We start from the raw sequence: 15,341 nt of genomic DNA, 5'->3' as shown, positions 1-15,341 counted from the left end.
AATTCACAAGAAAGAAACACAAGATGATGAGAAAAGCAGATATAGGTTACACAGAAGAGACAACTGGAAGGTTATGTGAGTGGGAGGCAGAGGACTAGGACTGTGCATTTACCTAAACCAGGCATAATAATATTATATTAAAGGGGTTCTCTAGCTTAGAAAAAAAAGTATTTTTCTGAGTAAATAGACCTCATTTTCAATCCCCACACAAGTAGCTATCTGGAGGACTCGACTCACCACTTCATTACATACTACTGATTTTAATAGACACCATAGACAATAGACATTTTTGCCCTTTGGTGTGCTATGTGGAAATTGAATACTTGCTGCTGTGTTCCCACACAGGTTACAGCTGATTACTGGTGGTCTCATCTTTTTTTCAGGTGCCTTCTAATAAGAAGATATTGTAAAAATTAGATAATCCTTTATAGGATATTTTTATGCATACATAAATGTTAACTAAACATATGATTTATGTTGTCCACGGATATAAGGCCCTAAAGTTAAAAAACAAATAGAGAACACCATCCATGCTGCTTATTCATGCATCTACAGTGAGCTCCTTAGGAGCCGGAGTAGAGGATAAGAGTGACAGTGTCCCTCACAATGATGTGTCTTGGTGTACTCCCTCAGACTCTAGCTCCCTGGGGTCAGTGCAGTAAATGAGGGTCACCATTTTTTTTCCCCTCAGGTCACTCCCTGTAGCTGTGGGCTCCCTGCCTGATGGTAGTTCAGGGGTGCCCATGGTGTTAATGTCCATCTTGGTGCTAAGCAGGGCATGTTATGGAAATGCAATGGCCAGCATGTGGTGTTTGGAGATTTAGAGACCAGGCCAGGTTGAATTTAACAAAAGTTACTTTACTGTGTGCAGGATAGAAGTTGAAGTACAGTACATCCAGCAAATCTCTTTACATGGTGAAAAATCCTCCCATATGCCCAAGCATGAGCTAGGCAGATGAGTATGACATTGGCCCTCCGATAACTCTGGTTAACATATCTGTCACAAGGATCTCTGGCTAATAGCTGTGTTCTGGCAACTGGGTAGTGTCCACTATTCTGGGGTGCATGGGGTGCCTTAACTTATTTCTCCTTTGCAGCAGCAGGGTCTGGAAAGCTTTATGCTGGGTTAACTTTCTGTCTCTAACTCTCTCTCTCTGTGTCTCTCGCTGTAGCCATTCAAATCCTCCTCCTCTAGTTCTTTCTTGCTTTCATGTCTTAGAGCTTGTGGAGGTGTTGGAGGCTTCAGGGCTTGAATCTGAAATCTGGGGGAGAGGAGCACATGGAGTCTGCTTCCTACCTTCTCCCTCTCAATAACTAGACTGACTCTGAAACTTCTGGAATGAAAGGGTGGGGACAGCCCAAAACCAACAATCCAGAGAGGGCTGGGCCAGGATGGTTAACTCTGGCCATAGCTGTCTCATGCTTAGAGAACAGGTGTACAGTATATTATATTATGATTACAAACAGTACAAACATTACAAACCAAATTGCAGATACCCTGCACATCCAACAACCTGGAACCAGATGACCCACTTCCTTTGCATCCCCTTTCCCCCTATCCTTAGTAGTAGAGAAGGTGGACCAATGAAAATGGGTGCCATTTTGATCTTTGATAGGTTGTCCTCTTTCCTCTATGTAATCAACTGATTTCAGGTGCTTCACTTGTGACTTCCAAAACTTGTGACTTCCTTTTTCAAAGCAAAAAGTTCTGCTTGGGAGGTCACCCTACCACTAAAACCACAGTTATGTGACTCTTTGTGTCACTGGTGGAAATTCCAGGTGAATCTCATCATTTCAAAGTAAGCATACCACCATATAGGGTAGTTGACCCAAATCATGAACATACCTTTCTTGTGAAAATCTTTATTAATCTAGTCCTGAGAAATGCTTTTTCTACATTTTATAAAAATAAGGTTTTCCTTGCACTCTGCTCAGTGCACCAGGTTTCCCCTGTATTATCGCTACTAGTCCTGAAATCTCAGTGACTGTAAATCAAATAAGAAGAGTGGTGCTGGGCAGTATTATGGCAGAGTCATGCTTTACCAAATAGAGAGGCCCTTCCCACGGTGCACTGAAAATCTAATTTGCATAAAAATAAAAAGAAGCTTTTCACAAGAAAGGTACGGTTATATTTCATGGCACCTACATGGTGGTATGCTTACTTTAAAACCAATTATGGAGATGACAGACTCTCTTTAACGCAGTGATTTATACATAAATTTGTCCTTGGAGACATTTTAACATTTTGCAGTCATTAAAAAAAAAAAAAAAAAAATCATGACTAAATCCTAGGAAGGAACAGTGGGCAACTTCCCAGAACCCTCCTCCTTCATGCAACAGAAGACATCATGGCACAGTGAAGCTGCCCTCATGTGCCTTAGATTATGATCTATTGATGATGGCTCCTATGTTTATATCCAGTTTATGAGTGTCATATTATATAAGGTGATCACTGCAGAGGAGACATTAAAAAAATTACCCAGTAGCCTCTACCAACCTTGATGCCTTGCCCCTTTATATTTACCGTGAATTTTATGGTACTTGTTGAAGCCAATGTGGACTGTCAACATGGTATCACAAAACTATGTGTTCCAAACTACTGCTTGGTTAATCTTGCTGGGAGTTGCAGTTTTTAACATCTGGGGTGCCTCCATCTACTCTCCAGTAACTGGACACAGTGTGGTAATGTTATGAAGAAAATCCTCTGAATTAATTCCTGAAGTGAAGTGATATCTGTGAAATGCTGAGGTCACATGTCACCGTGCATCGGCCTCCACGGGGTTAATGATAGCTTTTATGCTTTTTGTAACATAAAACCGAGTACAGAAAGGAGACTGGAGCCTGACAAAAGATTGTTGGAAGCCAATAATACCACATAGCCTTCCTATAAACAATTCTAACAAAGCTCTGTGCTTGCCATCTGTTTTGTATCATTTGGATTAATGTTTGCAATCCATATTAGAACAATGGGCTTTCTAAGCTACACGCTTTGTAGTTTTGTTTTCAGTTTTTTTTGTTTTTTTTTCCATTTCATTAAACATTTCCAAAATGTGTCACTGATTGGGGAAGGAATTTCAAATATTTTTTTAAACTTTTGACTTACACGAATTTGCAATGTTTTTGCCTCAGCCTTTGTTCTTTACAGACCTTACTGTATTCAAAATTGCATATTATTATTAAGTTTATATATTTTTTTATTTTGTTTCATTTTGCAATGTAATTATTTTATTGTATTAAAGGGAATGTGCCGCCTATAATTATTTCTGCCAGTTAAAAATCAGGTAGCAACACATATCTTGTCTTCTCATCTGTTTTTATTTTCTAATTATAGATTATTTCATTTAATTTCCTGCACATGATTATGAGGGCTTCCATCTTTTATGTGAACACTTTATCATATTGAATCCATAATACACGAAAAAATGTTTGCCATGTTTAATTGAATGCCTTATAATAGTGCTATTCTGCCCTTGGGCTTAGCATTCAGAGAAGGGTATCTTGCCACCTTAGGCACTCTATGTAGACCCTAGTGTTTTAAAGGGCATCTGTCAGCAGATTTGTACCTATGAAACTGGCTGACCTGTTACATGTGCACTTGGCAGCTGAAGGCATCTGTGTTGGTCCCATGTTCATATCTGCCCACATTGCTGAGAAAAGTGAAGTTTTATGCAATATATGCAAATGAACCTCTAGGCGAAAAGGGGGAATTGCCATTACACCTAGAGGCTCAGCTCTCTCTGCAACCGCTGTATCTTCTGCACTTTGATTAACAGGATCAGGCAGTGTAAAAGTGATCACACCTGGCCATGTCAAAGTGCAGAGGGTGTGACAGTTGCAGAGAGAGCGGAGCCTCTAGGAGTAACAGAAACGTCCCTGTTTTTACTAGAGGCCCATTTGCAAAAAACTGCATCTTTCTAGGCAATATCACCACATATGCATATGAACATGCGACCAACACAGATGCCTTCAGCTGCCAAGCGCACATGCAACAGGTCAGCCAGTCTCATGGGTACAAATCTGCTGACAGATGCCCTTGAAGGTGGCCCTATGAATCCCCTATGAAAAAAATAATTACTATAAATGACATCCTGCAAGGGCCCAGCAGTTCGGGCTGGTTGATTTTCACTGTATTTGAAAATATATTACCCATGTTACTTGTTCAGCTGTGGTTCTGTGGTAGAATATCTAAAAACTAACGAGCAAAACTCTTAGTTCCAATGTATTCTTCTTGCTTAACACAGAACTGCTGAATCCAACCCTTTCTCCCAAACCCACATACTATATTAAGACACTGCAACAAATGACAAATGGTGACTTCACAACAAGATGCCTATTGTTTAATGTAAGCTTCCTTTATGGCGTTGGTGACATTTTTGTGAACGTGTGGTACAAATTACTTATGCATCACTGCTCTTGGAAACTTATAGATGACATTTGAAACCTTACACATGAATGGCGCCACTGGATCATTTCACAAACAGAAAAATGTTTAGTAGTAGATGATTTTCATATTTGTTCCTGTTTCTTTTCCTTCAGAATAGCTTGATGTGTCTGTAGAGTGAAGGTTATTTCTAAGATATATAGACATCAAAGAAACATTTTTTCAGCCATTTGTCAACCATGTATATTAATATATGCTTATGTTCACTACATTTTCAAACCTAGCTTTTGGAATTTCCAAAGAGGTTCTGCATAAATATCTGGGCAAAATTGTCTAGGCCAAAATGGCCAAATAAATGTGCCAAATAAAGGGTCACTGCACTTGGTTCAGTAGCATGCCACCTTAATTTTTTCAGATTTAGCACCACCTTCCCCCACACACATAAAATAGATATGTGATAGGCAGATAGATACATAGATAGATATGAGATAGATTGACAGATAGATAAATTTTTGATAGATAAGGGATAGGTAGATAGATATGAGATAGATAGAGACAGATAGATGGATCTAGCTATAAACGGTTGTTCTAGAGATTTCAGGCAAACCACTGAGATTAAGTAAGATCTTTCCATATCAAAAGACACATTTATTTCATACAGAAAATAATACAAAACATATTGAATAAGGCTACTTGGAGGATGTATCAAATTTTGTTTAAGCTTTGAACTGCACAAAACATCTGTCAGAAACATGAGTGAAAAACAGAATATTCTTGCATAACTTTGGTCATTTCATTCAATAGCCAAACTGGAGTAAAAATTTAAAAATATCTTTCATTTTTCCCAAAAAATCTCAAAAGGTCAATTTTCTATATCAAGTATATGCAAAATTGATACTAAGAGACATGACTTTGTCTTCTGTGATGTTTTATGCTGTGCTATTCCATCTCATTTTATGATTTCACAGGAATGTAGGGTGCTGTAAGTAATGGTATAACCTGGGAGATAGAAGAGTCTGGGGAGCACTCTCTACATTGTCCTATATCCTCACCACTTATGATTGTGCACATTGTAGTATTCCTAGTCATGGCTTTGGATCTTGAGTATATGCACTGCTATATTTTGCAATTGCACATGTTCTACAATTCTGCCAAGTCAGGGACTACCATAAAACTACTAACAACAGTATTGGCTGTATAAATAACACAACATATAGTGCCAATTATGTACTGAACATGTTTCATACCTTTCAAGTTATAATAAATATTAAGTATTATGGTTGTAGGTAGATGAAGAGAGCATTTGCCTTTCCTTAGAAGAACTATGTGGAAGCTTTAGGGCAGCAGAGTCCCATAGACTGCAGGTTTCCTTTAGGTTCTCAGGGGTATCTGGATAGTTTGCATCTATGTTTACTTTTTGCATTAGGTTTCTTCAATGGGAATTCTGCCTTTACTTATCAACTGACTGGTTATTGAGAAATAGTGGGAGATAATATCTGCAAGAATCCATCAGTTAGACTGCTATATCCTAGAATGAAAGGACTATTAAACGTCCTACACACAGTTTCTTTGGAAGTAGCACAGTTATTACTGGTGTTGTGGATAGGTGATTAAGAACGTTTATGTGAGCATCAAAATCCTTATAGATTAAATGGGTTGTTTAGAGCTTAAGTAATTTTGCTTAGCAAAATAATGGCTTCCATTCAGGTCTCTCATCTATTGGCAAGGGGGAAGTGTGGATACAGACATCATCTCTTACTCTGGAGGACCCAGCATGTCTACACATCATACAGACAGCCCCTTGAGTTAAGTGGACAGAGGGCAATGCTTCAGAAATGGAACACTCACTGCTAGATTCCCTTACAAATTAAGGATTATTGCTAGCAACCCGATTTCATTAGAAGATACTCTTACAACAAGGATTATCGAAAGAGGACAACCACTTTAATGTTATGGTCTTGGAACATCCATAGAAGAATACAGTTCTTTTGACTTTGTGTAAATACGATTTGGAAATAACTGATAGGGATAATAAAAAAAAGGAATAGGACAATTTGGAATGCACCTTAATAAATGCAATTACAATTATCTGGATAATTCTAGGACCTCCAATGATTTACGTGTCTTGGTGCCAACATCATGCATACGTGATATTTTACAGATGTAGGCTTACTACGATCTACTGTAGATATTTTCAAATTTACATATCTGGTAGAAAATAGAAATGCAGAATATCCTCTTGTCACATATACTGGCAGTGATGCCACTTTCAGTAGAGTATATATACCGTTTAAGTTCTAAGGTAGCTTAAATAAAGTTGGCAGTAAAACATGACCCGTTACATTGCAAATGTGATAGAAATTTTCATTTAATTTGGGTAGCTACAAGGGTGTACATACGATAGAGATACGCCATGCTATGTGGCTCTTACAGAGGAGTTCCACCCTGGCTAGTCCCATCCTGACCGTACAGAACTCCCCTCTCAAAAGGACCTGAGGAATTGGCCCAAAAGACCAGGAGATATCATGGAGGGGAAAACAAACAACAGGTGCTTCTGTCCTGGGTGGCAAAACCCAATAGTATAATGGGGATAATTTTGATCTTTGCTATGGTGCTCTTTCTCTTCTGTGGACACCAATGGGCTACTATTTTGAAAAATGTCAGAGATAAGAACAAAATGTCTATATCGATAAAAACATCCTATATATACAAAAAGAAACAAACTAAAGTCACATATAACATCACCAGGATCTTATTTCAACATTTGTTTGAAATTGAACAAGTTAGTTTTTTTAAATATTATTTTTTTCTTCTTTTAATTGAGGTAAAATATATTGAATTGAATATAATGTTCATACAATTTATATATCTCTGATATAGTCGGATTTCAAAAGTCTACTTAGAAAGAGTCAGTGGCATGAAAATACTGTAGGAAGAATACTGACATATAGATTTGGTTTCATAGGGTCATATTATATACTGCTCGCAGTAGAATTAGATGTGTATGTTTTGAAATTTTGACAATGCCCTGAAAGAAGGCACAGACTTCTTCTGAGATCCATCTGGAGAGGAGATAAAGCTTATATATGTTTACTGAAATTTAATAAATAAGAACATCTTATAATATATAAACAATATAGACATTTATATGCTACATGCATATTATATAATTTAAAGTAATAATTTATATAGTGAAAAGTCAAAGCTATGTTCTTCCTATTTTCCTTGATAATGCACACACACAAGACGTGTCTATTCTTATCCATCGCCAACCCACCAGTTTATTATTTTCTGAAGTCAATGCACGGACATAAGTTTGGGATGTTTTACATTGAGAATTCCAGTGTTTGTCATCAATGCCTCGGCACCCATTTTTGACAGGTCTTGCGTCTTTACATCTGGTTTCATAAAAATATTGCTTGACGGGTGAATTTCCAGTCTTAATTTCACCCAAAACAGTTACTTGGTGCCCCCGAATGTCAACTGCATTCGACTTATCTGTGACCCATAAACTTTCACTATCACACACGGAATATTCCCCTCGGTGACTTTTGTGGTCTGCAAATCTTTTCCTCCTTGAGGTTCTGTTGGAAGACGAAGAGTGTCCAATAAAGTCATCCATAAGATACAAAGGTGGTGGTTCCAAGGGAAGACTATCACTTAAAAGCACACGTGGTGAGTTATAGCGTTTTTGTCTTTGATGCTTAAACAGCTCGGCTTCTATTGAGATGACTGGCTGGAAGTCAGATTTTCCATTGTCAACCATGTCCACGTCAAGTATTTCTGCTTTTGGTATTGTACTTTGCTGCTTGATTTCCTTGGTGTTGACCACTGGCTTGGGAATCTTATTTTTAAGAAGGTCTGCTTGCATGAGTTTAATAAATAGAGAATTTACAGAACTTTCTGGCAAATTCCTTTTATCCATGGTGGTAGCGTGGATGCCACAAAGATAAGGAAGAAACATCACACAGAACAGGATGGACATCACCTTATTCACCTGTAAGATCTAAAGGATAAAAAAACACAGAATTAGTTTAGTTTAGGAGAAATAGAGACAATGTAAGATATGTGTTATAGTCCTACAGTTTTTTGTTTTTTTCACCTGTTTGCATTACGCCCTGTAAGTCAGGATGTGTAAATACTTGTGGGTACCTATCTATGAAATTTTGGCAATATAAAAATTCTACTTCTGAAATTGCCATATTCTAGATATACAGTAACCTGGGTAGAAATGTTATTACACATGGATGGAAAGGCTAAAGATGAACAATTCCTTTAAAGGGTTATCTACATTTAGCATCTAACCACCAGATTGGTGAAAAAAGTCCAATTGTTGGAGGCCTCAAAGCTGGGGCCCACGCAGATACCTATAATGGGGTGTCAAGCAACAAAGCAGCAACATTCTTGCACTTCGGTTCATTATGGTATTGTATATCAGCTCCATTTATTTCAATGAAGCTGAGCTACAATACAAGGCATAACCGAAGGGCAGGTATGGGTCTTGAGATTGTAGAGACCTGGATTTCTTTTTTTTACCATATTAGGACACATATAATAATTAGATCTTTAAGTTGTTATATACAGGAAAGCTTATTGTCGCCATTAGAGATGGGCAAAATTATAAAAAATTGTATTAGATTTCGCTGCCTTGCCGAATTTCGCAAAGAAATTCGATTTGTTATGAATTATTTAGTCAAAAATTGCATACCATTTAATGTAGTGGGTGCAATGATGGGGAACTGCGAACCCATCAGATGCCGTGTTCACCGTTAATCAGGGGTAAAAAAAACAAAACATGCTCATCTCATCCATTTGCTCATGGAAAGGCCGTCACAGCCATCTTGATTGAAGAAACCACATAAAAAATTGCGTGTGATGATGTGATAACATCACCATGTCATCACGCTGGCCCGGAATGACTATGTCATCACTTATGATGTCACCGCACTCGGCCAGTGTGCTGACATGGTGATATCACACATCACCGCATACGAGATTGTGCGTAGTTTATTCAATCAAAATGGCTGCGAATGACTCTCCACGAGAAAATGTAGGACGCCTTTATTAACACATAATTCCCTAATAAGATATTTGAAGATGAGTTTTATAAAGCAGACTAACTCTGATTCATTTTACAATGTACTAGGTTTGTGTCATATATCAAGTATCTTTTAGTAGTTCCCCAAAATATTACAAAACATTCATTGAAGCTCCAGGGCCCCAGTGAAAAAATTTAATCACTTTTATCATCCTATGTGGCAGAGATGCCTTTGAGTATACTCAGATGCTATCTCTACACCACCTACAGTGGATATAAAAAGTCCACACACCCCAATTAAAATGTCAGGTTTCTGTGCTGTAAAAAATAAGACAAAGCTAATCATTTCAGAACTTTTTCCACCTTTAATGTGACCTATAAACTGTACCACTCAATTGAAAAACAAACTGAAATCTTTTAGGTGGAGGGAACAAAACAAAACAAAAAAAATAAAATAATGTGGTTGCATAAGTGTACATAAGTGTGCACACCCTCTTATAACTGGGGATGTAGCTGTGTTCAGAATAAAGCAATCACATTCAAAATCATGTTAAATGGGAGTCAGCATACACCTGCCATCATTTAAAGTGCCCCTGATTAATCCCAAATAAAGTTCAACTGCTCTAGTTGGTCTTTCCTGACATTTTCTTAGTCGCATCCCAACAGCAAAAGCCATGATCCACAGAGAGCTTCCAAAACATCAGAGGGATCTCATTGTTAAAAGGTATCAGTCAGGAGAAGGGTACAAAAGAATTTCCAAGGCATTAGATATACCATGAAACACAGTGAAGAAAGTCATCATCAAGTCGTGAAAATATGGCACAACAGTGACATTACCAAGAACTGGACGTCCCTCCAAAATTGATGAAAAGACGAGAAGAAAACTGGTCTGGGAGTCTACCAAGAGGCGTACAGCAACATTAAAGGAGCTGCAGGATTATCTGGCAAGTACTGGCTGTTTAGTACATGTGACAAAAATCTTCCGTATTCTTCATATGTCTGGGCTATGGGGTAGAGTGGCAAGACGAAAGCCCTTTCTTACAAAGAAAAACATCCAAGCCATGCTACATTTTGCAAAAACACTTCTAAAGTCTCCCAAAAGCATGTGGGAAAAGGTGTTATGGTCTGATGAAACCAAGGTTGAACTTTTTGACCATAATTCCAAAAGATATGTTTGGTGCAAAAACAACACTGCACATCACCAAAAGAACACCATACCCACAGTGCAGCATGGTGGTGGCAGCATCATGCTCTGGGGCTGCTTTTCTTCATCTGGAAATGGGGCCTTAGTTAAGCTAGAGGGAATTATGAACAGTTCCAAATACCAGTCAATATTGGCACAAAACCTTCAGACTTCTGCTAGAACGCTGAACATGAAGAAGAACTTCATCTTTCAGCATGACAACAACCCAAAGCATACATCCAAATCAACAAAGGAATGGCTTCACCAGACGAAGATTAAAGTTTTGGAATGGCCCAGCCAGAGCCCAGACCTGAATCCGAGATGCCCTCACAATCTGACAGATTTGGAGTGTTTTTGCAAAGAAGAGTGGGAAAATCTTGCCAACTCAAAATGTGCCATGCTGATAGACTCATACCCAATAAGACTTAGTGCTGTAATAAAATCAAAAGGTGCTTCAACAAAGTATTAGTTTAAGGGTGTGCACATTTATGTAACCATTTTATTTTATTTTTCTTTTTTCTTTTCCTCTACCTAAAAGAATTCAGTTTGTTTTTCAATAGCGTTGTACAGTTTATAGGTCACATTAAGGTGGAAAAAGTTAACATCCCCCCCCCCCCCTCTTTGTTCCAGCACACAATTTAGCTATGTGAGACCTTGAATTTTGTAGGATGAGATGTAGTTTTCTTTTTAATCATTTTGGGGTACATATAGTATTTTAAATAACTTTTATGACTTTATTTTAAGGGGGAAGGGGAAAATTGTTAACATTATTTTGTAGGATTTATGTTTACGGTGTACTCTGAGTGGTTACATTATTACAAAATTCTAAAAGATTATGATAATGCCAAATTTATGTCATTTATGTCATGTTTTAAGACTTGCATAATTAAAACACTTATTTTTTAAAATAATCTATTTTTGCGTCACTGCATTCCAATACCCAGAATATTTTTCGGTTGACATAACCGGCTAATATATTAGATTCTTCTCTAGTGATAATTGTTATCATGAGAAAGGATGATTTTCTTTCCTATACTGCAGGCTGTCAGCTCCCCTACTGCCCCCTCCTTATTCAGCCTGGCTGAGATCACAGTCAGCTGAAGGGGGAGGTTGCTTTACATTGGAAGGTATAGCCTTAAGAAATCAAATTGGGAATGAAAGCAGCTGAAAACTGCTTTCACGATTAGGTGCTGCCACTCCTGAACTGATTTCTAAAGGCTATATCTCCCAGTACAGTAGAGAGAAATTTAAAGCTTTCAAACAAGACCATATCTTTATCTTCTACAGAAGCTGAGATTGGAAGGCTTAAAGCCCCCTTTTCCACACTCACCCTGCTGCTTGAGCTCTGCTAACTGTTGGGTCCTTTTCCCAATATTGTTAGGGGGTTAAAGGGGTTCTCCACTCTGAATAATCCCTACTTGTTAGGAACTTCCCTTACAAAATAAACTGATCATAAATTGTCCACTGCTGGGACACCAGTCATCAGTTCTAATCTCTGGGAAAACCTGGCAGCGCCACCATGTGTAAAATTAAGTACTGTCCACTTTAATTAAGGGGTTTTCTTTGACATGCAGGATGGGTCCTTCAGAGTTGCAGACACTTTATAGTAGCTCTCTAATCTGGCTAATAGCTGTGGATCACCAATAGAGGACTCCCTCTCTTAAATCAGAATTGCCTTATAGTTCATATAAAATTGGGCTTTCTAAGGCAGACAAACTCTTAAAGATGTACAGTAGCTATTATGAAGTGAGTTTGAGGACAAAATTAAATATTTTTTGTTTTAAGATAATTGCACATTACATCTATCGGTAGTAATTTTGTAGTTATTTAAAGCATAATTTTATAGTTATTAAAACATATTTAATATATAAAGCCAGACCATGTAAACTACAAGGTTATGTATAGTTATTAATCAACCCTTTGTAACTGAACAGCATAAATCTGTTAAAAGTAATCAAGATGACAAACAAAAGACATTTTACTTTCACTAATAGGAAAATATTATGTTCACACTCACTTTCAGAGCAGACATTTCAACATTCGTGGCTGAAGTTTAAGTACAATTTACTCCAAGCACAATAATGAATGCTATCATAAAATTGGAACGCTATGGACTGCATAGAATTGTATATTTTTGGTACATTATCACATTCAGCTGCCTACATTGTATATTACATTTAAGTGAACCAGTCATGCCCTATCTGACATGAGTATATGCTGGAATGAGAGCCGCTAAGAGATATATAATTTTATCTGATTTGAAGCATGATTTCTGAGTAAAAAGCATAGTCCTGACAGGACTCCTAGAAGAGACAGTGAGAGTCCTGATTACCCAACCCACAAAGAAGGATTAATAGCTGTCCCATGTGTGCACACAGAAGGCTGTCAATCACTGTGTGTGGGTGAGGTAAGCAGGATTCTCACTGTCTCTTGTAGGGATCCTGTCAGGATTTACTCATCACATCATGTTCTCAGATAAGGTAACAGAATTAATCTCACAGGCTTGCTTCAAATTAAGGATTAGACTACACACAGGATTTATTTGTAGTCTATAACTAGACATGAGCTAATATTCCAAGATTCGGTTTGTTCCAAGAGTCGGATTCGCCAAATTTTTCTAAAAGTTTGTATCGGGTCCGATCTATTAGTATGAACTAATCTGAACCAAATTTGCTCCAATTGCCCTGGAAATTTGTATATAACCCCCTCTAGTCCTCTAAAACACAGATTTATTTTTAATGAAAAGCTCCTATCTCGTTTCATTCATTTTTAACAATTTTTTTTCATTTTCACTCAACCGTCGCCTCAGTCTGATACAGCGCCAGGTGTAACTGTATCTACTTTTATCGTTGCCTCCGCAAATTGTGGTTATTGCTTGGCCGCAACTGACTGCAATTACCTCCTGTCTGGTGGCGACAGAACACTATTGAATGCGTATGCGCTGGGCGCCGTTTTACAAGATTTGTCCGAATCGAACTAGAAAAGATTCGGGTTCGATTTAGAGCTGAAAAAAAACTGATTCGAAACGAATCCACGAATCTGCGAATAGATTTGCTCATCTTTATCTTTATCTATGAAAACACATAGTTCTGCCCAGTATTGTTATATATCTAGGTACTTGTCTACACTCTAATTTATTGATTTCATTCTTTTGGATATTAATGAACAAAGAGAAACATGAGCAGGTTTAAGAAATGTCAACACTGCGCACAACTTCAATGACGGAGATAAAATGTGACATTGCAGATCTGAAATTGTTCAGAGTCTCAAAGGAGCCAAAGCTTAATATAGCAACCAGCAATGTAGAAGAGATAGGAAGAGTTCACAAAACACTCTGCTTCCAATCAGAATGCACACAAGGCCGTTTCCTACATCGTCCTCAGTTGAACTGAAGTCTATATTGAAGGATTTGCCTGTGGTGTTCAGATGTAATTGAGGGATTTAATAATTAGGCTCACAGGGCGTTCTTGGACATGTTTAATAAGAATGTCATTGAAGTTTTGATGGTCACAGATGTACTGGTATCTGAAATTGTGACTAATATGCTTTAAGCTAGAATTCTCAGTATTATAGCTACATGGAACTAAATCAGCTCTCCCAAGTGAAAATGAACAAAAAAATAAGTTTATTCCAGACTTAAAATTAAAGGGTTTGTCTCATCTGGAGTAAAGGACGAATAGTTTGTTTCCAGCAGCGGAAACTCCTAAAATCAGCTAAAAACCTGCTGAGGAAAGCCAAGAATGGCAAAACAAAATCATTCTAAAGTGACCACTGCTGGAGAAATGTAGTATTGCATACAGCCCATTCATCCATGAATGAACTGTTATGTATTACACAGCCATATTTTGTCCTCCAGAGGGTGAGATGCTCTGCTAAAAGAAGAGCGTTGCCAATGCCAAGCTTTCCCGGTTTGTTTTTGACTACACGCCTGCCTACTGACAATACACCGCATATGACCAAACATACCATTTCCCAGTTACAAGCAATTACTAGCTATGGTGTGTGATATCTCCTTTATGTCCTTTAAGGCAGAGTTATTCAGGTAATATGCCTGGGTAGAGCCACATAACTATACTTTATTCCTTGTGCCAAGAGAGTGGTGGTGACCCAAACCAATGCCAGTGGTCATAATGTGTAGTGAAAATTGCACAGCTAGAAAAAAAATGTGATATTGAATACCTTTGTGCTAATAAATATAAAAGTATAATGGAACTGATACATTTGATGCCTAACCAGAAAAAGTCATATTGCTTTCAGAGCACAGGGCTCCTGCTTTGGGCAAGATCACAAATGAATGAGTAAGAAATAGGCACATCATTTAAAGGCTATTATAACAAGACATGTACGTGGCTAAACTAAAGGAGGTTCTATCGAACTGCACAACCAAACCTATAGCATACTTCTGGTATATTGATGACCTGCTGATAATCAGGTCTGGCTCAGGAGGAAGAGGAACTACAGATTTTCCACAAAAACATCTGACCATCAGGCTTACTGTTAATTATTTTCCATCCCAAATACATTTTCTGGATACAACTATATACATAAGGAACAATAACATGCAAACATCTATTTATCTATCTACCTATCTATCATAAACCTACAGGCCATCCAACATATCTTAGATGGGACAGCTTTCACCCTAAACACATTTAAAAAATTCAGTTAGGCGTATCTGTTCAGACAGCAAGGACAGTAATCAACACCTGCTGTCATTAAGGAATACAATCCTGCAACAG

At 37.8% G+C, this 15,341-nt stretch overlaps 1 protein-coding gene across 5 annotated transcripts in view; it reads right to left on the bottom strand.

Moving 5' to 3' along the window:
- The window catches only part of NTF3 (neurotrophin 3), a 140,470-nt gene that overhangs the window by 31,817 nt on the left and 93,312 nt on the right, over positions 1-15,341 (bottom strand). For 4 of the 5 annotated variants that reach the window (XM_044274027.1, XM_044274026.1, XM_044274025.1 and 1 more), the window contains one exon: positions 7,445-8,387. The exons of the other annotated variant lie outside the window; for it this stretch is intronic. In XM_044274027.1, coding sequence (XP_044129962.1) covers positions 7,587-8,366 — 780 coding nt within the window. In that variant the 5' untranslated portion in view covers positions 8,367-8,387 and the 3' untranslated portion in view covers positions 7,445-7,586. Of the gene's footprint in view, positions 1-7,444; positions 8,388-15,341 lie in introns of those variants that run through there. 5 annotated transcript variants of the gene reach the window in all.

The sequence above is a fragment of the Bufo gargarizans genome, unplaced genomic scaffold (assembly GCF_014858855.1).
Source record: "Bufo gargarizans isolate SCDJY-AF-19 unplaced genomic scaffold, ASM1485885v1 original_scaffold_1398_pilon, whole genome shotgun sequence".
In the NCBI taxonomy this organism is placed as follows: domain Eukaryota; kingdom Metazoa; phylum Chordata; class Amphibia; order Anura; family Bufonidae; genus Bufo; species Bufo gargarizans.
The sequence above is the reverse complement of the archived record's forward strand: the minus strand, read 5'-3'. Positions and strand labels throughout refer to the sequence as shown.